Consider the following 25706-nt stretch of genomic DNA (forward strand, 5'->3'; position numbering starts at 1 on the left):
CTCAAGGGGCAGCTGAGGACTGGTGTATCTGTTTTGCTGTCTCTCAGTGAGGTGAGGGAGGTAAGCTCAGCTGGTCCAAGCCTCTCAGCAGAAGAAGAGCTGCCACAGAGCCCACGTGCAGCCCCATGAGGATCACTGGGGAGAGGGGCGACCAACAGCAGGCAGAGCTACGTGCTGACCCCTGGATTGTGAACGTGGCCACCTCCAAACTCAGGGTCCTTCTGCCCACACCTTTCCTCTGCAGATGGCTGACACCAACCCCCCTGCAGCCCCAGCCCGCCCTGGGCAGCACCCAGCTTTCACCCAGCCCTGGTGCAGCACCCAACTCACTCAGACGTCATCTGGGCAACGAGCTGCAGGGAGGTGAAGCCAGCGGTCAGGAAGCTGTCCCTGTACTGGCTCATCTTCACAGCGCTCAGCCAGTCATCTACTGAGGTAAAGGCAGTGAAGTCAGGGATGGAGCGGTCGAGGAGGGGCTGAGAAGGCCTGCAATAGGACACATCGCTGGGGACAAGCCTGGCCAGCACTGCGGCGCTGCAGTGCACTGACCTGGCTGGTGCACAACAGTGCTCCCGAATCCACCCCTCCACACCCTCCATCTGGCAATGCCCTGCTCCCAGCATGTTCCTGAGACCAGGAAAGCCATGAGGAACGCCTACGGGAACACCACTCTGCCAAGCAGCGCTTTGCAGGGCTGCACGCTGTAATCCAGCTGCGGGAGCTGCGGGGACAGAGGTGCTGGCAGAGCAGACAGCGCACCTGTATGGTCACATGCCATAACAAATCAATAGTGAAGGATTACTGCCATTGCTCGAATGAAAACTCTATGTTCTTTGCCTGACTGTCAAGCAGAGCAAAGACAGAAACCCCCTGTGCCTGGCGAACAACTAAAGAATTCCCGTCCTTCCCCCCAGGCAGCACAAGACGCTTGGGAAGCCTTTGCCACAGCATGGAATGTGGACATGGGAGCATCCCCCACACTAGGAGACTCACACAGCGGTGATGGTAGCCACAGTTTTGAGGCTTGCCGGGTTGCGGATCATTTTATCGAGGGTGTTGACGATCTCGGTGAAGCGCGGGCGGGTGTTGCGGTCCTTCTGCCAGCAGTCCAGCATCAGCTGGTGAAGAGCAGCGGGACAGTCCATGGGTGGCGGGAGCCGGTAGTCCTGCTCAATGGCGTTGATGACCTGCAGGGTGGCAGGGGAGGGAGCAGCACATGAGGACAAGGGGCTCAGAGGTCCCTGACAGGGAAAAACACAGCCACAGAGGGAGCTGAGCTACCTCCGCTGCTCGGATCCATGAGTGGAGCCGCCTGTGCAGGCAGAGGTGCTACAGGCAGCACTGCCACAGATCGGGAAGGCAGCTGCCAGCCCGTTTGATCATCAGCAAAGGGAGCAGGAGGAGACACTTGGAGCCAGGGCTCTCAGAGGTTAATCTCTGCTCTGATGCTCCACGCGCCGCAGTTCCTCCCGGCAGAAAGCTGCCACTCATTATCTCGGCGGATCGCCTCGGAGTGCTGCAGTGCAACTAACACAGCCCTTTCCCTGCCCGTAAACCCTCTGAACATTTTCAAAGGCCCTGCAGCTTCCTGAAGTCCAATTACCAGCCCACTGGCTTTTCTTTCCAATTTCCTTCCTCGCATTCCCTCACTCACCAACCTGTTTCATCTCCAAAACCAAGCGCTGCTTCAGCGAGGCTTCAGGAAGGAGCAGAGAGCCATTCAGATAGGGCTTTCTTCTGGGAGCGAGCCCCCCGCCCACTCCCTGGAGCTGCGTGGATGCCCCCACACCTATCCCCAGTGCTTACATCTTGGTTGGACATGTCCCAGTAGGGCCTCTCCCCGAACGACATCACCTCCCACATGACGATGCCATAGCTCCAGACGTCACTGGCCGAGGTGAACTTGCGGTAAGCGATAGCCTCCGGCGCTGTCCACCTCACAGGGATCTTCCCACCCTGCGGAAAGAGGGAGAGCAGCTGAGAAACAGCAGCCTTGGCAGTGGAGCCCAGACACCCCTGAGCCAGGGTAAGAGCCATCCTGCACATCCCCAGGTGCTGGTCCCCAGGGACCCCGCTGAACATCTGCCAGATGCTACCCGATGGGATGAGGAGGTAGGAGCTGAAAACACCTCTATGAATTTACCTGGTACCTGCACAAAAGGGCTTCACCAAGCAAGACAAAAGGGTCTATCCCACTTGGAAGCCACTCCTGCATGACACCTCCTCACTCCGGCTGCCCTGCAGGATCCAGCTCATCACTGGCCCGTCCCCAGGACTCTGCTCGAGGAGACACTAGGTAACAAGGACTACACTAGTGCTCAGATAAGGAGTCACAGGTATCCCCATCTCTCGGCCTTTGACAGAAACAACGTCTAACCTAGAGCATCCTGTACAGCGTCACCTGAGCTCCCATAGCTGCTGGAAGGCCCTTCCAGGCCCACTTTTGGAGCAGGAGGCAAAAAGCAAAACACCTTTAAGTCTCAAAGGAGGCCTGGAAAGCACTGAACGGGGAAGTGCCTTTAGTGCAGAGCTCCTCATTCGCCTAAAAGCTCAAGATCAGGCTCTGCCTCTCAAGCCACCCCATCGAGCCAGGGCAGGCCCCAGCTCCTGGCAGGACAGAGAGGGCTGGAGGCCGTGCCAAGGGGGCAGGGATGCTGTGGAGGGGCAGCATGTATGAGGGACGGCTCCCCAGGCAAGCACCGCTGAACAACAGCAAAGAGAGCCAAAGGGGAGAGGAAACCGCAAACACGCATGGTTCTCACTCCAGACAGAACTGCATTGTAAATTGTTCAGCACAATTGTTTTCTGTAGCCTTTTCCAATGAAGCGTCAGCAGCTCTGAAAGGACGAATAGTAAAAATAATTTCATTTGAATAACTACGAATGGAGAAATTAACTGCTAGGTTGTTTTTCCTGTCTTCTCAAAAACTTGCTGTGAGAGGCAGAGTGATGCAATCGCAAGCGCAGCATCACTTCCCAGCTGCTGGGGAGATCTATTATGGCCCAAATTAAATAAAAACATGGATAATCTCTTTTACCTCTAAAGGTGGGGAAAGGCTACTACGTGCCTCATCCCAGCGGCTACTGCTGGGGTTGTTGAGCACAAAATAAATGACGAGCATTGAAGAGATGCTGCAAGCAGGACTGGTGCGGGCAGGAGCAAGGCAGCTCCAGGGAGCAGGGCAATGTCCTGCAGGCAGTGGAGGAAAAGTGAGGACCTGCAGCCAGGCCAAAATAGTAAGTCGGCTTACACAGGCTCTCTTCTAATTACTCGACTAGATGAGGTCAACAGGCTGTTCATCCCCTTCTCCTCTGTTCATCCTTAACACCACCATGGGTTTGGAGAGCCCGCGGGCAGGAGGATGGCTGTGGTGGGGGCTGGGGCATCCTCCAAGGCATGGGGAGCAAGGGCTGCTGTGACCTACAGAGGAGTGAATTAAGGGTGAGAAATGTGGCTGGGGAGCTCCTGTGAGGCTTCTCTCTTTAATTAATGCCTGGAACAGGTTGCCAGCAGAGAAATGCAGACCAGATGTGGAGCACTGGGGGAAAGGGGAGTGAAAACATTATTGTTATGTGGTCAGGAGAGCCTGTTATCTCCCTGACTCCGCTTCCCATATTCTCCAGGGATTGCTTTGTGTACCATGGAGGAGAGGGAAGAGGCTTATCTGGAAACTGCCAAGGGCAGAAAGGTGCCTGGGGAAGGAGGGAGGCAGAAAACTCATAAAAGGGAGGAAGAGAAAGGAGGGAAAAGAGGACGATGGGTAGGATCCACAGCCAGAGTCTGCAGGCCACAAGCCTAAGTGGTGGGAAACCTCCTGAGATGCTCCCACCCATGGTAGAAGCTCCGGCCATACATCCAGCATCCTTCTCCGAGGTCCAGGTAAGGCAGGCACAGGGGATGCTGAGCAAGACCAAATCTTGCCGAGAGGTACATACCAAGGAGCTGGTGTAGGTGGGGTCAGATGTATCGTCCTGCAAGTAGCGCGAGAGGCCAAAGTCCGACACCTTGCACACTAGGTTGCTGTTGACCAGGATGTTCCTTGCAGCCAGATCTCGGTGCACATAATTCATCTCTGCGAGGTACTTCATCCCAGCAGCAATTCCTCTAAGCATCCCCACCAGCTGGATCACCGTGAACTGCCCATCATTTTGCTGTGACAGGACAGAGCAGGTGCCCGCGTGAGCATGCAGACTCCTCCGGGGGACCAAAGCCGCTCAAACCCAACCTTGGGAGGATGCTGCACCTCCCCAGAGGACTTCGACTTACCCTCAGGAACGAGTCCAGGGCTCCGTTCTCCATGAACTCTGTGATGATCATGACTGGCCGGCTTTTGGTCACCACTCCTTCTAATCGAATTATGTTGGGATGGTCAAACTGCCCCATGATGCTGGCCTCGCTCAGGAAATCCCGGCGTTGCTTCTCAGAGTAGCCGGCTTTGAGCGTTTTGATGGCCACGTAGATCTCCCGCTTGCCAGGCAACTTCAGGCGTCCTTTATACACTTCTCCAAACTCCCCTGCAAGTGAAAGAGCATCCTCTGCCACCTCCTCCTCCACATAAAACACTGCAAAGAGTACCAGTACCTCGAGCGGTTTGGTCTCCAATTCAACCAGATGAAAAATGCCAGTGAGTTATCAGTTCAGTGATGCTCTCCTCTATAAATCTACTCACTCACCCTCTCTAAGAGGGGCAACGTCTGCTGCTGAGGAGATGTTTGGGTGTGCAACCACCCCTGAGGTAACAGAGCACAGTGCAGACAGAAGCAGATGCTGGGGTTGCTCTTGTAAGCCCCACAAGAAGGATTTGCCAAGCAAGAGAATCAACATTTAAGGACTACCTCAAACACAAGGTGTTGGTGTTGATAAACTCAGTTGCTGTTTTGCACATGAATTATCTTGCAATGGAAAATAATCAGGCTGTTTTCATTGCTACCCTCTGATTTAAAATACAGAGCAAGCATCCTCTCATTTTCAGCAGGAGAGCTTGTCCTTCGCCAAGGCAAAAATTGCCTGTGGAGGGATTACATTTAAGGCAGGTTTGCAGCCACTTTGCCTTGATGAGCAGCGAAGGGCAGCTGTTACATCACTGAGCCTGATCCCGACTGAACGAGCAACCTCAGAGGAACTTCGAGAGCAGAAACCAACCTTGAGCCCACCCTAACTCATCACAAACCAAGGAAAGCCTGATGTTTTGAGGCTTCCTTGAAGGTTTCCTGGTGAAGGACCCTGTGTGCACTCCCAGAAAATTGCTCTAGGCAGGTGAGTGGCCACGGTGAAGCAGCTGAGATGGCAGGGAAGGATGGGCAGCAGGGACAGTGAAACCCACCTGCTCCAATGACCTCTTCAATCTTCACAAAGGACACATCGATCTCCTTGGCAAACTCTCGGACCGCCTCGTTGGGATCCTCGTAAGTGAAGGGGTCGATGTAGATCTTCATGCCTGGAGACCCTTATGATGGGAAATTTGGGAGCAATGGCAAAAGGGAGAGGAAACCAAGACGAGTTGTGCCACAGCCAAAAACTGGAGACCCTCATGTCCTCACACTGTCCATATATCCATTAAGACAGATGCTTGCACCACCTCCATAGACCCTTATCACAGAAGCATGGAATCATAGAACAGTTTGGGGTGGAAGGGACCTTAAAGCCCATCCAGTTCCACCCCCTGCCACGGGCAGGGACATCTCCCACTGGATCAGGGCCTCAAACACCTCCAGGGATGGGGCAGCCACCACTGCTCTGGGGAACCTGTGTTAGGGCCTCCCCACCCTCACAGCAAAACATTTCTTCCCAAGATCTCACCTTAATCTCCTCTTTCAGCTCAAAACCATTCCCCTCATCCTATCCCTGCCCTCCCTGATCCAGAGCCCCTCCCCAGCTTTCCGGGAGACCCTTTCAGTGCTGGAAGCTGCTCTAAGGTCTCCCCTCAGCCTTCTCCAGGCTGAACAATCCCAGTTCTCTCAGCTTGTCCTTGTACACCAGGTGAGGTCTCCAGGTGGGTCTCAGAGCAAAGCAGAGGGGCAGAATCCCCTCCCACCCTGCTGCTCCCACTGCTCTGGATGCAGCCCAGGACACGGGTCGTTTCTGGGCTGTGAGCTCACGTTGCCGGCCCATGTTGAGCTGCTTCTCCCCCCAGCACCCCAAGTCCTTCTTCTCAGGACTGCTCCCAATCCATTCTCCACCCAGCCTGGGTTTGTGCTTGTGATTGCTTTAACCCAGGTGCAGGACCTTGCACTTGGCCTTGTGTAACTCCATGAGGTCATTGTCCTCTTTGTTCTCTCATGCCACCCAACCCTCCACTTCATCCCATCCCCTCCTTCTCTGCCCTGGACTCCTCCACCACTATCCTTCCTCTTCCTCGCCCTGGCGATGGGGAGCAGTTCCAGATCTGAGCTACATTTCACTGCATTTACGGTGAGGGCTTTACGAGGCCACATGCATTAGTAAAGAAATATTTATTTACCCAAAAAGGCCTCTGATAGTTTTGTGGCCACCACTGACTTGACGGAGTGCAGCAATTATAATCAACAGCCTGCATGGAGCCATAAACCACAGCTTTGCCAGCCTCCACGACAAGCGTGCGGCCCCTCGCACAGGCACAATCCAGGGCAGCAGGATCCAGCCACGCTGCAGGGAGATGCAGCAAGTGGGCTCTTGCCCTTTTCAAAGAGCAAAAATCCAAAACAGATCCTAAATTCCGCAAATGCAGTTTGCAGACATTGTGTTTGGATGCTCTAGGGCTTGCAGAGCTGTTGAGGGGCACAGCCACAGGGCAGTGCGGCCACCACCGTCCGCAGGGCTCAGCGGAGCACTGGCATAAGGGCACCCCAAATGGGCTGGGGTCTCCTGTGGGGGTTCAGTCTCCTGTGCCATTTCTTACCCAAAAAGGGGACCAGAGATGGCGTAGCAGCCCCTCAAGGTCATCTCTGGAGGAGAGCAGGACGGACATCACTGCCTGGTCGTCCTCGAGGTACCTCACCCTTGTGGCGACCAACAGTGTTTGATTACGCTGTCAAGGACCTCTCCAAGGGCCATGATCCCACCACACCGGCGCTTCCCCAAGCCTTTTTAGAGCCAATGCGCAGACCAATACATGGAACTCAGCATCACCTCCGTGCGGCTCCGCACCACAGATCTGAAGCGGCTCCTGGCTTCTTTGCAAGTTTGCTGGCAAGCAATTCAGGAGGAGGTGTGAAAGCCTGGCAGCCCAGCTGGCGCAGAACTGCCACCGAGGGAGAACTGCTCGCGCGGCCCCGGGGACTCTGGAAGGACCAGGCAGGAGCATCCTTGTCCCCAAAAGGGGCGTTCAGGACAAAAGCTCTGCACCTCAGGGGTAGGTGGGGAAGGCTGCAATGAAGCCATCTGTGCATCTCGCACTTCATAAATCCCGTTACGGCTCTGTCTCATGCACTTTAACTGCCCCATAAATTTTTTTACAAGAGCAGCTGATGCTCCAGCCAGGATTACAAAGGGATTTACAGGATCGTAACCAGGACTGACTCACTGATCAAAATATGGAAAAAATAAAGGAGATGATAATGCTGAAGCGTCCTGCCCACTGCTATTACAGGCAAGTTTTCAAACGCCCTCTGAGTGCCCTGGGGTCTGCCCACAGGCTCAGGAAACACCCCCTGGCTCCCTGCGTATCTCCTGCATTTCCCATCTCATACAAATGCGTGAGATCAGGGCACCTAAATCTATTAGTCATCTCCACAAAGCTCAGCCACGAGCCCATTGTCACCGTGCTGGCAAAAGCTGGGCGAAACACAGGGTACCGGCACGCAGCACCAAAGGCTGAGCCTCATGCGAAGAGAGCTTTGCACTCTTAATATTGCCCTAATCCTCCTAGAAGAAACTGGATTAGGCCACTCCTTACCCCAGACAACAATGAATCATTTGTCACTCTGCAAAAGCTGAAGCGCTCTGCACCACAACCCTGACTCCAGCATTAGATTCCATCCGACATCATTTTTCCTTGAGAATAAATATTGTCGTACAGAGAAAAACTCTTCCTTGCTGAAGCGCTGCTGCTTCAATGGGGCGCTTTCCCTACTTCCCCTGCCTCAAAGCTCCTGGCAAAACAGCAGCAGAGACAAAGCATGAGAAATTACAACCTGAAAGATGCCATTTCACCCCAAAATCTGCCCAGGGAAGTCCTTGCAGTGGCAGGCAGTGAACGATCCCCAGGTGCTGCTGGGAGGGACGGCGGAGCTGTGCGGGGAGGCTGTAACGCCATGAACCACACAGTGATTTGTTCCAGTGGCTGTGCTCATTCCTCCATTAGTCGCTCACCACAAATTTCCCACCTGTTTTGCTCCAGCATCTGCAATAACCAAGCGCCTGGAGGCTCGCTAACCTTGGAGGGGTTTTGCTGTGCGGGTGGGGGCCCTGGCACCCGGGATTTGGGAAACAATCCTCATATCACCCAGCTTTAAAAACTAAACCCTGACACCCACTTCACTGCTTTCTTCCCTGGCTTGAACACCCTGGGGCTTGGGGTGCTCAGGGTGACCTCAGGATGCACGTGGAGTGGGAATGCACAGAGGGTGCACGTGAGCCATGGACGCACACAGGGTGGGGAATGTTTCCAAATGGGGGAAATGGGAAAAGTAAATTCAACTGCAGCCTGACATGGGTTTAGCCATCAGGCATCAATTAAATTTTCCCCTGCCACCCATGGTGCAGAAACACAAAGAAGAGGAGGAAAACCACAGGTCCATCGTATTTCAGTGTCGACTGGAGATGTTTGGAGAACAGTTTATCGTTTGCAGGGAGGTTTATGGCCCCTCACAGCCTTGCCATCACGCTGCAAGGTTTTGTATGAAGCTGAGAAGGTCAAAAGAGATGTAGTATGCTGATACCGGCCTGGCCTGGCTTCCCGGCTGCCTCCAAACCGCTTCCTTCCTTGCAAGCTCTCCCGTTTTCCCTGCTAGGCTGATCGTTCCATCTCCATCCCTCCCCTCCTTTCCCATACTGCTCCCATTGTCCACCCATCCCCATACTCTACCACCACCCCTTTTCCACAGGCATGTGTCCAGGACCCAGGGGCAGTTTCTTCCTGCTCAGCAGCAAAATGCACCTCCAGGAGAGCGTAAATGGGATGTACAGCCCTTGGGGATGGGGCAAGGAGCCTGCAGGCACCGGATGGCAACTCCTCACCCCCTGAAGCTGATGCTTTACTGCTTTATCATCATTTGCGGCAATCACAATGGCCCACTGGCTGCTTTGCCAGGAGCCGGAGGAGTTTACTCTGCTGTACAGTTCCACGAACCGCAAAGGTATCTTCGGAAAAGGCCCTTCAAGCTCAGGCTCTCCTGGTTGTTTGCCAAGGGCATCAGCTGCCCAAAGCCTCCCTAACCACTGGCCACACATCCTTCCCAGAGCAGGACGCAGGACAACCGACAGCCACACGACCAGGAGAGCAGCAATGCTGGCCACCAGCCCCTCCTCAATGACTACACTCCCAAAATTTAGAATTCCTCGAGCGGTAAACACAGCACAGCACTGATCCTGGCCCAGTCAGAGCCTGTGGTAGATCAGGAGCTCATCCCCCTTCTTCACACTGCCTCTCTCCTTCCTTTCACCTTTTGGGAGTCCTCACTGCATCCTCTCCCCACATCCTTTCCCACTAAACCCTCCTGTCCCCCCAGATCCACCCCTAGTCCCCAAATCCCCCCTGTTCCTCTTCCCACCCACAATGCTGCACCACTGCAATCCCCGCAAACACCCTGACACAGAGCTGAGGACGGCTCTCCTCCTCTCCCTCTGCCCCAAGGAGCTTTCACCCCCCTCACCACGCGTATCTGAAGGTGGAGGAGAGGGGCCCATGCTGGTGTGGAAGCATAGCCCCGACTCCCCACTCACCTCGCCCGGTGCTGTAGTGCTGTAGTTTATCGCTGTACACGGCCTCCTTGCTGTACGCACGCTTCCTGGGAGGACAGAAAACAGCCGGGCTTGAGGAACCAGTGGCTGGTGATGTCCCCAAAACGCTCCCCTGCCAGCAACACCCTGTGAGTGGTGGCACCTCCACGGTCTCTCCAGCTGCCAGGGTCTCCTGTCCCTCCCCTCCCACCCCAAATCCCTCTCAGCTACATCTCACCACCCCCACCTTCCAGGAACATCCACAGAATCATGGAATGGTTTTGGTCAGAAGGGACTTTAAAGCCCATCCAGTTCCACCTCCTGTCACGGGCAGGGACACCTCCCACTGGATCACGGTGCTCAGAGTCCCACCCAGCCTGGCCTTCAGCGAGGCGGCAGCCACCATTACGCTGGTCAGCCTGTTCCTACCTGCTGCAGACGATGGAAATGGCCACCAATGAGACAACGAAGACCACCCCAGCTGCTGCAGACCCTGCGATCAGAGGCAGCTGCTCTCTCAGCTCTGACTTGTAGTCATCTGCAAGAGAAGAGGGATGGGGTGAATTCTCCCTTGGTCAGTGATGGAGTGAGAGCCTCCTAGGAAGAGGTCCTGTAATGCCCCCCTCTGATTTCATGAGTGCTGGTGTGGTGTGACAGGGGATCCAGGAAGGAGCATTGGTTGAGGAATCAGTGCTGTGTTGCACAGGGAAGGATTGTCACACTGGGCTTACACAGACTTTGGGTTAAAAATACAGAAGAGAAGGCCCTGCGAATGAAGTCAAACCAACGTGCATGGGCCCAGTTACCTGAAGAGACGTGGTTCACAAGGTGGCTTTGTCTGTGCCTCTGGGGTTTCTCTTCCAACAATAAATTTAAACTTGTTGGTTGTTTCAACCAGATTTAACGCAGGGTCTCACAGACAAAATGTTCCTACATGTTCCAGGAAAGGTGGAAGAGAAAAGACCTCCCCAAAAGCAGCCAGGGAGGCTGCGCCAGCAGTTCACCCATAGTAGACATCAAAGAGTCCACCACACATCAGTCAACCTTGAGAGAGAAGCCCAGGAGAAGCCAAGTGCCCTCGCTGCAGGCCCGCTTGTGGGTTTTCACATCTCGACAGAAGACACGAGCCAACTCATTTTGCAGAGCAACCACAGCACCCCTTCCACACAAAGCACCCTTCAACCCCTCCGTGTCCCCTCGGCCACCCACCGCGTCCTCCAGCAGCAGGCTGTGGTGAAGGCTGGAGTGGCACAGGGACATGCCTGGCAGAACCCCAAGAAAGCCACTTGCCACCTCCATGCGCTCCCCCTCCTCCTGCCCTGCACTGTTAGCAGTGTGGGAACCCACAGCCGTGCGGGTGGGTGGTGCCCAGCAGACCCCACGCTCCTCCTGAAACACCTCCCTCTCCAATCATCTCCAGCAAGGGCTGCAGGGCTGTGCCAGCAGCCACCAGCAAGGGTTAAAATAAAATTCACTCCAAAAGAAAGCATTTAGCACCCTTTTATCTGTATTTTCCTACTTCGTGATTAATTACAGGCAACTGGATTTATCTCTCCCATGCCGCTTCAGTCCTGAGAAATTCTCATCTAACAATCAATTATTATTTAATAATCTACACTATCCATTCTTATTAAATTTCAATTAATTGCTTATTTGAGGCAGGAATTTTCTTCTTGCTTCTCTAATCCTGGACATTTGAGGCACTGGTGGGGTTTATTGCCATCTCCTTCCCTTCAGTCCCCCTGCGTGGTTTTGCTCTTTCCGTCCCAGCTGGCACTTGACACGAGCACAAGCAAGCAAGACAACCAGAGGAGCTGAGATCCATGGGGGTCACCTAAGTGGAGCGGGAATAATGCTGGCAAAGGCAAGGAAAGGGGTCCTTGCAGGGACTTCAGCTCCCTGAGTATCTGGAGGCAAAGGAAGACCACAAAGGGAGCCTTGTGTCATTTACTGACTTCTAGATTTGTCCCAAAGCTGAGATTAATGAAGAACCCTCCCATGGGTTCTTAGTCTCTAAAGGGATCTATGTTTGTGGGTGCAGGGAAGTGGTGGGGCCAGAAGAATGACAGCATGACTGTGGTGGAGGCCAAAAGAAGCTGTGAAGGTCTCGAGACAGCCCTTTCCTTCCGACACACCACATCAGCATGGAGAATCAGTGTTTAGAGATGGGTCTGAGCCTTCCAGCTTTGCCCGGACGGCTTGGATGCGGCTCTGAGCACCCCAAGAGAGTATCCCTAGAGAGCACCTCAGGAATCCTTCCTCCGGGAGTCTGCAAACCCCGCTGCTCCCTACGCTGCCGCGCTGGACTCAACCCATGGCAGGGGTCTCTGCCACCACGGGCAGAGGCAAGAGAAACAAAATTGCAGCAACACAGCAGGGGAGAAAATAGAGCTAAGAGATTTAGAGCAGATCACTCCTCCAGCTGGCGATTAGTAAGACATTGCTGTAAATCACCTGGCTTTCGCCACGCTGCCCGCCGGGAGTGAGGTTTGCAGAGACAAGTTCATTTAATCCAATTAAAGCCCAAAGCCGTTGCTGGAAAAGCAACCACCCCCCCGGCCTCCCTGTCCCCCAATCCCAGACTCACCGTCCGTCAACGTCTGGAAGCACATCTTCCCACTGTACTTGCCGTAGCCGGCCACAGTGCGGGCTCGCACCTGCACCACATAGACCATGCCGGGCCGCAGCCCCTCGATCCTGGCCGTGTTGGTCTGGCTGCGGGCCATGGAGGAGTTGTACTCATTGTGATCCTACGGGCATGGCCAAGAGAGACGGTCAGCCACGACAGGGACAGCGGAGGGGACGGTGTGTCCTGCAGCCCACCTGTCCCTGTTGATGGCAGGGATGAGGGTTATCTGCAGGAGGATTAAGCGGTGGCCCTGGTTCTGCTCCAAGAGAACAAATGCTGGAGCCTGGGCAAGGTGCCTCAGAACTTTCTGGTTGCCCCCAGCCCCTGACATGGAGGATCCTGCAGGAACAGGACCCACAAGTTCTTCCTGGCCTCCGGGGAGCTGGGGATGTCCCTCCAGTACGAGCCTCCCAGGCAGCCCCTGGTCCCACCACAGAGATGGAACAGCTCAGGAGTGTCCAGAGCTAAAACGCTCATGATCAGTGAACTCCTCCTCTTCAAAGCACTGGTGCCCCTGCACATTTCAGAAACCTCATGCAGTTATGGACAGACCGTAACGCACCCTCCAAGAGCTGCTCAAGCAGGTTCAAGGGCAACTTGCCTCTGCTGAGAGCCCCAGCCCCAACAGCCCCTGCTCTGCTGGCAGGGGTCCTCACGCTAAACCTTGGTGGAAACCTCATGCGTCTCAAAGCTCATTTTTCACAGTGTTCCCCAGTGAGTTGCTGTAAACGGACCACGAGTGAGATCATCTAATTATTCACATTCAGAGGAATTCACTAAAGCTGGTAAGACGCAAGGAGGGATGGAACAGCTTGGCCATGGCACGGTTCACCGCAAGGGTCATGAGTGTGTCCCCTGCAGGGACAGATGGCTGCCAGTGAAAGGACCTGGCAGGAGGCAGTGACCCAGCACAGGGACAACCCTGATAACCTTTGCTGGTCTTCACTGGCCCCTCCTTTCCTCCTGACGCTGCCCCACACCCCAGGTCCCTGCCACCCTAGCATACACCAGAGTCAAGGCTGCAATGGGCACTGATGCACTGGAGAAAACACTGCCACGGTGGAGGAATTAATACTTGCAGTCACAACATTGCTCTCCTTCCTCTGGTTGCTGATCACTCTCACCCTCTAGAGCCAGCACGGGCAACCAGGCACGCATCCCACACCCTGTCCTGCTGGCTGGACCCTTTCCCGCAAAGAGCCTGACTCAAAGCTCGTCGATATTCCCCCTCAGGACCTGAGCAGCCTCCTGGCAGTGCTGTAACGAAGCTTTATGTAACCCCCATCCCACCCTGCGTCATAAGGTTTCCATCCCAACTTACCGCTGCCGATCTGGAGCCTACGGTGCTGCCGACATCAGGCGTGCAGATGCGGCTCACCTTCTCATAGTAGCGGATCTCATAGTCCAGGATGATGCCATTGGGCTGCTCAGGCTGAGGCCAGGAGAGTGTGATGCTCCTCATCGTGGCACTCACCTGGTGCATGATGGGGACAGTGGAGGGTGCTGCCGAGGAAGCAGGGAGGGAGGGAAAATTAATGGAGAGGGGTAGGACAGACAGCCCTGGGGAGGGGGAAAATCTCCTGGGTGCACAGAACATCCCCAGTCTCCTGCGCCCGTGGCTGTTCTCCCAGTGGGACACACTCCCACCTCAGCAGTGGGAAAGGCAGCATTTCCACAGCTTAGATGGAACTGAGGCAGCTAGCTGGCAAGGGTATTCCAGTATTTAAACCAACTACTCTTTAATTAGGGGCTTAGAAATCCTCAGTGTTCCTTCTCCCTGGGATTGCTCGCTCCAAGGATGTCTCCCATGGGGGGTCAAAGACAGCAAAGCTCTCCCCAGGCTTGATGACGGTCTCCAGCTCTGCTCACTGTCTTTCACTGTAACAGCATCTCTCGGGGAGCCCGCGCCCAGCACCGCAGGAGCCTGAGCCACAGCTGTGACCTCACATGCTGTCAGAAATAGAACATGGGAGCAAAAATCTGCCCACCCTGAGGGCAACGACAGGAAATTAGGGCAGATACCTCGGCCCAGCAAGGGGACACGAGTGCAGCCCGGAATTGGGTGCCCCCTTGCCACCTGCACACCCACCCTGTCAGAATCCTGATTTGGCCCAGAGCTGCTGCTCAGCTCTCGTCTCCTGAGCAGGAAAAGGGGGCGAAAGGGCTAGGGGAGCTTGCAACAGGGGACAAGAGGAAAATGATGGGAGAGGGATGTGGCAGAGGACAGGAGCCTGAATTCAGTCCTGGGATGCTGCTCCCTCCGTGCACCCTGGCTGGATTCATTTCATCTCCCTGCTCCCACCCGGGAAAACGGAGATGCTGTTTCATCCCCAAGCAACCTAGAGGAGGACAAAAAGCAGATACCAGACCTCTCCCCCTCCCCTCCCACAACCCAGTGCTCACTTTGCCCAGGGCACAGGCACCCCTTCACCTCCCCATCCCTCTCCCTCCTTTTCCTGGCCCTGCTTTCCCGGCTGCTGCCCAGTGCTGGGTGCAGGTTTACCACAGCACAGGAGCTGTTCCCTTTGGACTTGGAGCTTGCAGCTCACAGTGTATGGCTTAAAACCCCTGGCATCGCGCCATCCCAGGACTCACCAGCTTGGTTGGTGGTGATGTTGACGGAGATGTGCTGCGGTGGGAAGGGGCTCTTGTTGGAAACCCCGTTGACAGCCTGGATCTCAAAGGTGTAGGGTGTGTGCGCCCACAGCTTGCTGATGAAGACTCGGGTCTCCGTCAGTCCCAGCTGCCGGGGGACAAAGTCCACGTTGTCGTCGCAGCGGGAGCAGGCACGCCGGTCTGAGCGGCACTTCTTGCAGACTATGTTGTAGGTGACATCATCCCGCCCCCCCGTCTCTCGCGGTGGGTGCCACTCCAGGATGATGGAAGTCTCATTGACGATGGAGATGACGTTGCGGGGGCCAGATGGGACACCTGCAGAAAAGGAGAGGGCTTGAGACAGATCCTTGCTAAAAACATTATGCTCAGCCCTACCACGGCTCAGCAGGAGCCCCAGGGGCTCCAGCACGGAGAAGGACACCTCACGGCTCTCTCTGCTGGTCTGCCCATCACCTCCTGCCTCAGGAGGGATTTGATTTCCACGGCTTTGCTCTATTCAGGGTCAGGCTCTCCCCACCAGCAACGCTGACCACCCATACCGCTGGCCACAGAGAGGGAGTTCATGGTTGAGGATGAGGCCTCCCACGCCACAAACCCACTTAGTCTCGAAAAAACACCCCCATGCGGAGTGCACATGGATCCATTTGCCAAGACGGACCCATTTTAAAGACTGGGAGATGCCCAGATAGCTCCAGTGCTCACGTGGAGAAGGACCTCACATTATCCCAGCAAGAGGAACGCCACTTAGCCAGCACTGCAGAGGAGCAGCAGGCGAAAAGAGAGTCAAAAATGGAAAGTGGTTATTAACAGTTCGATACCGCAAGTTGGAAGCCCAGGTATTCAACGGCATGGAAGAAAACTGGCACTACTCGCTGGTTTGCGAGCAGCTTGGATGTTGGATGAGAAATCAAAATTGCATTGATCAAATCCACCAGGAGCCATCGTAAATGCCTTGGAGGGTGGGATTTGAATACAGCTCCGACTGCAAGTGCTGCCTGAACAGTGCCGGAGCCAACAGGGAGTGATTCAGGAGGAATCCAGGCCAAAGAGCATCATCGAGGCACAACCATGGGCCCGCCAAGGCCTGGGGAAGGATTCTGGGGTTAGCTGGGATGGGTCTGCAGGCAAACCCAAAACATCCACCTGCTGGGCTGCGTTAAATAAGGAGAGCCATCAATCATTCGTGTTGGCGGGGCTCAGCACTGCACTTCCAGGGGGGAGAAAGGACTTCACCCTGATGGGCAAGGGCAATAAAAGTGACAGAGGATTTGACCCGTGAGGAGAGGTTAAGAGAGCAGAGCACGATCCATCTTGGGGAAAAGCCCCCCTGGGGAGCCCTGCACGTGTGTGTGCTGGGGAATGGCACCAGTGGTTGCAGATAAACTGGACGGGGCTAGGCTGGGCAGAGGCACCTTTGTCAGCACAAGGATGCCATGGGATGGAGAGGGCACTGGCGTGGAGGAGCTGCAGCAGCCCCTGCTCTGCCCCCTGCCCAGCTCTCAGCCTGCGCTGCCCTCTCTCTTGCTCCCATCCTCACCCCTAGGGAGCACCTTAGGAGCCTCGCTAAGCCGTTGCCGTGGATACCACAGACGAAAGCCTACAAAAATGACAGCCTTTCAAAACCTAAAATTTGAAATATAATAATATCATTCCCCTTAATTCTTTTCCCCTTCGGCAGAATAAATGTGCATGTTGGGGAGCAGCCACTAGGGCAGCACCCGTGCTGCAAGGGGCTCGCGTGGACTCAGAGCACTCAGGACATCCTACAGCAGGGCTGCCCCAAAACCCCACCAGCACAGCCGAGGTGGCAAAGGGGGTCAGGGGAGTGGAGGAGACAACACATCGAGGGCAGGAGCTGGGGGAAGGACATGAGCCAGCAGTGTGCTAGCAGCCAAGAGGGTAACAATGTCCCGGGGTGCATCCAGCACGGCACCGCCAGTGATTGTCCTGCTCTGCTCTGCACTGGTGTGGTCCCTCCTTGAGCACTGGGTGCATTTCTGGGGTCACAGGATAAAAACGATCTAAAGCTGCTGGAAAGTGTCCAGAGGAGGGCACGAAGTTGGGGAAGGGTTGAAAGGGGAAGCTGTGTGAGGAGCGTCTGAAAACACTTGGTCTGTTCAGCCTGGAGGAGACCAACAGGAGACCTCGTCACACTCTGCAGCTTCCTCACAAGGGGAGGAGGAGCAGGCGTAGATCTTTTCTCTCTGTTGACCTATGACAGGACCCAAAAGAATGTCAGGAAGCTGTGCCAGGGGAGGGTTAGGTTGGACATGAGGAGAAGGCTCTTCTCCCAGAGGGTGGTGGAGCACTGGAACAGCTCCCAGGGAAGCAGTCACGGTAACAAGCCTAACAATGTTCCAGCAACATTTGGCCAATGCCCTCAGCCCCACAGTGTGAATGTTGGGGTGCCCTGTGCAGGGACAGGAGCTGGAACCGATGGTCCTTGTGAGTCCCTTCCAGCTCAGGACAGTCTATGATTCTATGATCACTTCCACAGAGGAACTGGACCAGAGGACTCACAAATACTGGGGAGAAGGATCAATAAACAGCGAGTAATCCCCAAAAGCTTCAATCTGTCTCAGGAACCTTAATCTGATCCCTTTCTTTGTACCTTAAGTAGATAATATCAAGGTAAGAAAAAAAGGAAAAAACCTATCTTTCTTCCCTGGCCCAAAAAACTGCCTCCATAAATCCCAGCCCATTCCTCCCCTGCCAAGGGCACGAGGCAGGAATCGTGCCCAAAGGGAAGCCCTTGGGAAGGGCTCTGGTCCAGGGCAGTGCCCGCAGCTCCATGCTTTTATTTTCTACTCTGACACAGGAGAACTTTGCTAGTGAACAGCTGGCACCTCGGATGAGAGCACTGTGAAATTAAGCATCGAAGAGGAGAAATAAAGATCAGCAAATGGATTTTTTTACACTGTATTCCTATAGCGCAGCAATCCTGTAAATCAGCCATGCAATGAGACATAATAAAGATCTATAGATCTATTTGCCATTCTGCTCCCTGCCAACTGCATCTGCTCTGGCAGCTTGAGTGATCCGGCAGAACATGCGACTCCGTGCCTCATTTCTGACCACTCCATGCCCTCCTCAGCACCAAGGGTCCAGAGCATCCTTGCGCTAAAGCTGACGGGTTGATTAAAGGGCCTGGAATGTATTCTGGGGGGCGAGCTGAGGCTGAGACCCACGTTCACAGCAGGCTGAGAGAAGCGCAGCAGAGCTTTCTTCTCTCCTGTGCTCTTTTCTAACTGAAAGACAGGCTTGAGGCCACTGCTGCCACCGCAGGTCACTGAGGCAGACAGCCAAGCAGCGATGCATCGCACACCACACTGCACTGAATACCAAAGCTTAATGCACTCGCTCTGCCTATAAAAAAAGACTCCATCTGCAAGAATATGAACAAGACAGTGACAGCGGATAACTTTAAATTCTAATTTATCCCAGGGACTCTCCTGGCCATCACCACCACTGCCAGGGTGATGCATGAACTCGAACAGCTGACAGCGAGGCGGGTGGCCAGTCCGTCCCATCACTCATTGTTTAGAATCACAGCATCACTGAGGTTGGAAAAGCCCTCTAAGCTCATCCAGTCCAACCTCCAGCCCAACCCCACCATGCCTGCTAAAACATATCCCAAAGACCAATGGCCACACACTTTTTGAACCCCTCCAGGGATGGAGACTCCACCCCTGCCCTGGAGAGCCTTTGCCAGGACTTAACCTCTTTCAGGAAAGAAATTGTTCCTGATATCCAACCTAAACCTCCCCTGGCACAGGTTGTGACCATTTCCTCTCGTCCTATCCCTTGTCACTTGGGAGAAGAGCCCAGCACCCACCTCACCACAACCTCCTTTCCGGGAGCTGCAGAGAGCGATGAGGTCTCCCCTCAGCCTCCTCTTCTCCAGGCTAAACAGCCCCAGGACCCTCAGCCGCTCTCAGAACCCCTTGTTCTCCAGCCCCCTCCCCAGCTCTGTTCCCTTCTCTGGACACGCTCCAGCCCCTCAATGTGCTTCTTGGAGTGAGGGACCCAAAATTGAGCCCAGAATTTGAGGTGCGGCCTCACCAGTGCCAAGTGCAGGGGGTGATCCCTTCCCTGCTCCTGCTGGCCACACCATGGCTGATCCAAGGCAGGATGCCATCGGCCTTCTTGCCCACCTGGGCCACTGCTGGCTGTTTGGAGTGTGTCACAGCAGTGCCCCAGGAAAGCAAATCAAAGGGTGACGAGACATCACCTGCTTATGCTGGTGTGGCAGTGAAGGCATTTGTGGTGGTGAAGGAAGCGTTTCCACAGCACATGGAGGACGCGCTGCCATGTGGAGAGGGGTGGGCATTCAATATAGGCACCTCAGCCCTCTGCAATGGTAAGCCCTTACCGTGGGGTGACCTTGAGTGGCTGCCAGGCACCCACCCAACCGCTCTCTCGCTTTCCTCCTCCACAGGACGGAGGGAGAAAAGATGATAAAAAAGCTCATGGGTTGAGACTTTATCCCTGCTGCTTCCCCAGCAGTGGAGTAGTGAGACCTTGCAACACCCTCGTCATCCCCGACACCACTACTCACTGGTGCAGGCAGCTGCCGGCAGGTCGAAATCCGCCCGGTAGTAGCCGTTGCGGCACGTGCAGATCGGCGAGGCCTCGGCGGTGGAGCGGCTGTTGGAGGGGCATGGCATGCAGACACCGGTGCCTTGGCTGGCCTTGAATGTCCCCACTGGGCAGGCTGCGAGAGAAAAGAAAGCAAAGAAGTCATGTGGGAGCAGAGCCCAGCATCCACCTCACCACAACCTCCTTTCCGGGAGCTGTAGAGAGCGATAGGGTGTCCCCTCAGCCTCCTCTTCTCCAGGCTGAACAGCCCCAGGGCCCTCAGCCAATCCCAGAACCCAGAACCAGAGAAAAGGGTGCTGAGCAATTCCAGGGCAGAATGGAAGCAAGTCTTGTCCTTAGAAATGGGCAGAAAGAAGAAGAAAAGGACAGGATGGAAGGAAGAGAGGGATGAAAGGGAAGGAAGAGAAGACACAGGAAAGTTTCACACCTGAATCAGATTTCAACGGGGCACCTTCCCGTGAAGTCAGGATGCCCAAAATTTTCCGCACTGGCAATAAATCATTTCTGGAACCACCAGGAAAACATAGCAATTGCACCGCAACGATAGAGCAACACCAGGCGGAGCAAGGGGGCTGCTTCATTCTCCACCACCCCTCTCCAGCAGCACCCATGAGGATACAGACACGCAGGGGCATCACAGTGCTCCCCTTCTGCCGATCTGAAACGGCCCTTTCCACCACTCCATGGCACGGCTCAGGTCTCACATCTCTTTTTCCATGCAAAATCTGAACACTTCATTAAGATGATGCACCGACCATGACAGTGTCTCCATGGGTCCATCCCATTAAACCCCTGCAGCCTGGGGCCAGGGTTAATAACCTTCCTGGCCTTCAGCCTCTGAGTTCATTCAAGCAGGAAATAGCAACTAATTCACAATGAGAAGATGCTCCGGTTATCATTACAGCAAGGCTTTAATCAGTGATGGGGGCAGGTTTCATTAGCCAAGTGTCTCGCTGCTCTGCAGTCAGCGGGTGAAGATGGAGTGACAAGGATGGGGTTCCTTGTTTCTGCCTGACCCCACCAGTCATCTCCAGCTGCTGATGAATGGATCCTCATCCATCCTTGAGGTCTACCAAGACCCTTGACTGGCCCCTATGAAACCAAGGGCTGCAGAAGGGAACACCTGCATTTTGGCACATGAATCGGAGGGACCAGATCTCCAACCTGGTCCACCGCCCAGCCAGAGGGAGACAGGTCATGGCCTAACACATATGATGGTCCCACCTCTGTTTGGTTCCCAGCTCTGTCCCTGTGATGCTGTCACCTCCGAGGCATGGCTCTGCAAAGAAACACCCTAAGTGTCTCATAAACACCGAGATGATTGAGATAATGGAAAGTGCCTCTTAGCCCCTGTCTGCTGCATCAGGATATGAGGCATCTCCTAGCTGCCATGGAGAGGAAATTAATAGGAGCAAGCAGGAGTAACCACTTTGATGCAATTTCCTTGGGAGATAGTGGACCATCTAATCTTTATTGGAGCCCTTTAACCTGTCATTCAAACTCATGAAGGCCTCTTGCTCACACAGCCTTTACAGATATTAAAAGATGATAAAAAAGGATAAATCAAAACAATATTTTATTATGCAGGGGATTCTTCCCCTGCCTGAGGCACACAGCCAGCTGCGACAAACCATCATTTTCGAACGGCGTTAACAGCCAAGTGGGGATGCAGCATTCCAGAGGGAACCAGCCACATGTCATACTGTCCTTCCTCCTTTCCACAGCATGAAGACTGCCAGGCCCTCTGCATCTGACTGCGGCCATCCCACACCTGCAGCCTCTTACAGAAGCACTTAGGGCCAAGACCCACCATCTCGTGTAGATAATTGGACACCGCGGGTCACCATGGGGGCGCATGAGAACTTGAGGGGGAACTTCAGGATGCCAAAGCAGAAAGCAGCTGGATGCAGACCCTTCCCTCAGCCACGGTCACAGCCCTGTGCCCTATAACAGCACCAGGAAGCAGCAGACACGCAAGGCAGGAGACACAACCACATGCGGACACCAAGACTTCAAGGTGGATCTCCATTTCTTCCCTTCTCCCTTCCCACCAGCACCTCCCTGGGACATCCCAGCAGCACTGTGCCCGTGCCAGCAAGTGTTAGCATTCATGAGACACGCAACAGGCAACTTGGGGGTTCTGCACCTGGAGGATGTGTTCACAAACACACATGAAATGTTCTGGGCTCTTTGGAGGAGCAGGAAGGACAGGACAACAGTACCAGGGAACAGCCAGCTGGGTTTTGATGGAAGGAGATGGGAGAGGGAAGGAGAAGGAGGAGAGAGATGCAATGCTACGAACATGCCTTGGTTTTAAGCATGGCGGGTCGGCTGAAGGGGTTTGTTAATTTTTAATTGCAATTAATAAGCAATTCTTTGTCAAAACACCTGAAAAAAGCACACTCTGCAACCCAGTGTCCTCAGGTTTCTATTATTGCTGTGCTTATCCGTAAATTCCTGTAATCTGCTGGCACGTGGCTCTTAATTGTTATTATTACCGATTAGCTTTTCTCTCCTGTAATTATGCTGCACTTGCCTAACATCTCCTGCAGTTTCAGGAGACGATGATGCCTTCTCCTTCCTCCCAAAGCTGCCGTGGGCTCCAGTCCTCACCACTCTCACTGCTGCCCGCACCTCCGCTCTTTCAGGGGGAGCTGAACTACGAACCTCATACCAAAGACGAAGCCAAACGCCCTGAGCCTCCATGTTGCTGCGGTGGGATTTATAGAGACCCACGCAGCATGGGATCCACAATCCTTTAGATGGCAAACATGCAGTCTGAGTGTAAGGCTCGGACAGAAGGCTCAAACCCAGGAGGGAGCAACAAATCACACTGCCGACAGCAAGTGTGACGCTTGCCTTGATTTAAGAGCTGCCACAAGAAAGTTCTCCAGAGCTGGCAGGGTCTGGTGCCTGAGATGAGCACAGGAGGAGGCTCTGCCTCAGCTTTCATAGACTCATAGAATGGTTTCAGATGGAAAATATCTTTAAGATCATCAAGTCCAACCATCGATCCAGCCCTGTTAAGCCTGCCACCAGACCATGTACCCAAGCAGGACATCTACTTGGCCGTTAAACCCCTCCACGGATGGTGGCTTAACCATTGCCCTGGGCAGCCTCTTTCAATGCTTGACAACCCTTCCAGTAAAAAAATTCCTCCTAATATTCAGCCTAAATCTCCCATGGCACATCTTGAGGCCATTTCCCCCTGTCCTGCCACTGGCTACCAGGGAGAACAGCCCAACACCTACCTCACCACAACCTCCTCTCCAGGAGCAGCAGAGAGCGATGAGGTCTTCCCTCAGCCTCCTCTTCTCCAGACTCAACAGCCCCAGGTCCCTCAGCTGCTTCTCACAAGGCTTGTACCCTAACCCCTTCCCCCAGCTTTGTTGCCCTTCTCTGGATGTGCTCCAGCATCTCAATGTCCTTCTTGTAGTGAGGGGCTCAAACCTGAACACTCTGAATTCCTCCACAAAGAGGCTCCTCTGCAGGTGCCCAGGCTATGGAACAGTCTGCATCTCTTCAGCCTGGAGAAGAATTAATTGATTGTTGATTATGTGGGCTGGATAAGATTAATGATGTGCTTAACTATCCATTTCCTTGCATTTAAGCACTAGGGTTGTGTTTGCAAATGATGAGGCACAAAAGCCGTCCGTGTTTCTCAGCGCCCGCCAGGGCAGCCTGCTCAGCACATGCCCCCCTCCACGGCCCAGGGCGGTCTGCGGCTCCGGTCCATCATCCTGCTCGCACACTGGGAACGTCGCGCAACCCCAGCAGTGAGGGCCAGGGTTTACCAGCACGACCCCTGCCCGGGACTGATGCAGGTGTCTGGGGAGAGGAGGGAGCATCGATGGGGGCTGCTTGAATGCAGGATTCTAGCAGAGAGACCTCATCACTGGAGACTGAGGAGGGAAATGGAATCACAAAATAGAATCATAGAACGGATCAGGGGCTCCAAGCCCCATCCAACCTGGCCTTGAACCCCTCCAGGGATGGGGCAGCCACCACTGCTCTGGGCACCCTGGGCCAGGGCCTCCCCACTCTCACAGCAAAATATTTCTCCCTAAGATCTCATCTCAATCTCTCCTCTTTCAACTGAAAACCATTCCCCTGGTCCTGCCCCTGCACTCTCTGATCAAAAGCCCCTCCCCAGCTTTCCTGGAGTCCCTTTCAGTGCTGGAAGCACTCTAAGGTCTCCCTTCTCTTCTCCAGGCCGAGCAACCCCAACTCTCTCAGCCTGTCCTCGGACGGGAGCTGCTCCAGCCCTCAATCATCTCCGTGGCCTCCTCTGGACTCACAAGTCTCTCTCCTGCCCGAAGGGTGATGCCAGGGGTGCCAGCCAATTTGCAGCACCCCACAGGGCTGGATGATGCTGGTGCTCTCCCAGCCAGAGCAGCCCCTCTTAAGCTACCAAAGGGCTGGGGTGGGGATACGGCCACATCCCAGCCAGTTAACGCACCCCAGCCCTGCATCGCCATTACTGCCCCCTCCTCGCTCCGCAGCTGGAACAGGGTGGGATGAATTATCGAAGCAGCAGCAGCACAGAGCATCGCCATGAGGCTTTTTGGTGCTGCGAACTCTCCTGCCTTAACTGCACCTATCCCGCTCCCTTATTTTGCGGGTGCCGAGGGTCCTAGAAAAAGCCAGAGCTAAGCAGGATCTCTTTGCTCAGCCACCCCTGCTCCTGCCCAGGGCAAGCACCATCAATAGAGCAGACACTCAGCAGAAGGGGTGCAAGCGTGGGGGTATCCAAGCATTTCACTCTTCCCGCTAAACCCTCTCGGACTGCACCTGGCACTTGCACTTTTTAATTACTCTCTCAGGGAAGGTTTAGTCAAAAAAAACAACAAAGAAAGAAAGGAAGAAAGGAGATCTCTCCTCTGTATTCACTCGCTCTAAAGCTCCCCGAGGACATGGAGTGGCATTTTTCCTTATCAGGTTTTAAAATAGGAGCTTCTGCAAAGAATTACAGGCTTTGGCTCACAGCTCCCCACCTCCTCCCCTGGCGCCCACCAGCTCCCACCACAGTTCCCTTCACCATCAGCACTCCAAATCTGCACTGTCTCATCATTCCCGTGCCCTCAATGTCCCCACTGAGGCAGAGCCAACCCCACTTGCTGGATTTTCCCAAATTCATGAGTTTGGGGGTTTTCTGTTTGGGTCCAATGCCTTTGCAGGACAAGCTCAGCATCTTGAAGTACATCCATGCACATGCCTGTGGTCACGCCAGAGCAGCAGGTGAGGAAAACCTGCGTGAGAAGTAATGGTGCTGCACGAGGTGATGCCCTCAAGCAAGCCAGAGGTGTGGAGAGGACTACGATGTGCAAAGGCACTGGAAAAGCCTGAATGATCCAGCCTTGCTCCAAAAAGACATGTGGCTAGTGCCTACCAGCCCCCGTGGGAGACAGCCAGCACAGAAGAAGCCCTGTTGTGTTTGAGGATACCTCCGGCCGTGAACAAAGGAGGAACCTCAGCTGATTGCACTTAACATCCTGCTGGAAAAGGACTCAAAGCCATTTCCCTGCTTTCGGCAAATGACAATTTTTCATTAAGAAAAAAAAATGGCTCCTAAAATTGACACTTTCTACACGAGGCTCACGATTTCAGATGAAACCTAAAAGAAGAGAACCAACACTTGCAAGGAATTCCTTGTACATTTTACAGACCCCTTGGACACTAAATGGATCTTAAAGCACACCAAAAAGAAAAAAAATAGTCCCTCAATTTCTCACCCTTCCAATGGAGATTTTCTGATTAGTGCCAGTTTGGGGTATTCTAGTGGCGAGGCAGCTCTCCGTCCCATCCTGCTGCCCCCACGCGCAGCCTGCACACAGGCTTGGAAGCCCTCCTAGATGCTTTCAGATGAAAGACACCATCTAGGCAAATAAATGCCCACATGAAGTTGTGTGCTATAGAAAAATGATATTTAGAGCCTGATGTGATTACAGGGGCAGATGCTCCGGCAGCCAGTGTGGCTTCCTGGGGCAGTCACCGGCTCTGCTCC

At 54.3% G+C, this 25706-nt stretch overlaps 2 protein-coding genes across 4 annotated transcripts in view; one reads left to right on the forward strand and one right to left on the reverse strand.

Moving 5' to 3' along the window:
- Window positions 1-25706, forward strand: part of ANAPC13 (anaphase promoting complex subunit 13) — a 259639-nt gene that overhangs the window by 111152 nt on the left and 122781 nt on the right. The gene's annotated exons all lie outside the window — the stretch shown is intronic.
- EPHB1 (EPH receptor B1) overlaps window positions 1-25706 on the reverse strand; it is an 80442-nt gene that overhangs the window by 10125 nt on the left and 44611 nt on the right. For all 3 annotated transcript variants that reach the window (XR_008451164.1, XR_008451163.1, XM_054074016.1), the window contains exons 4-15: window positions 19662-19817; window positions 15083-15418; window positions 13809-13990; window positions 12446-12608; window positions 10288-10396; window positions 9862-9926; window positions 5324-5446; window positions 4267-4514; window positions 3936-4151; window positions 1807-1956; window positions 994-1187; window positions 331-486 (exon numbers count right to left, since the gene is read on the reverse strand). Coding sequence is in view for 1 of the 3 variants with exons in the window: in XM_054074016.1 (XP_053929991.1) it covers window positions 331-486; window positions 994-1187; window positions 1807-1956; window positions 3936-4151; window positions 4267-4514; window positions 5324-5446; window positions 9862-9926; window positions 10288-10396; window positions 12446-12608; window positions 13809-13990; window positions 15083-15418; window positions 19662-19817 (2098 nt within the window). In the remaining 2 variants the exon portion in view is untranslated. The remainder of the gene's footprint in view (window positions 1-330; window positions 487-993; window positions 1188-1806; window positions 1957-3935; window positions 4152-4266; window positions 4515-5323; window positions 5447-9861; window positions 9927-10287; window positions 10397-12445; window positions 12609-13808; window positions 13991-15082; window positions 15419-19661; window positions 19818-25706) is intronic.

This window comes from Cuculus canorus, chromosome 9 (genome assembly GCF_017976375.1).
Source record: "Cuculus canorus isolate bCucCan1 chromosome 9, bCucCan1.pri, whole genome shotgun sequence".
Taxonomy (NCBI): Eukaryota; Metazoa; Chordata; class Aves; order Cuculiformes; family Cuculidae; genus Cuculus; species Cuculus canorus.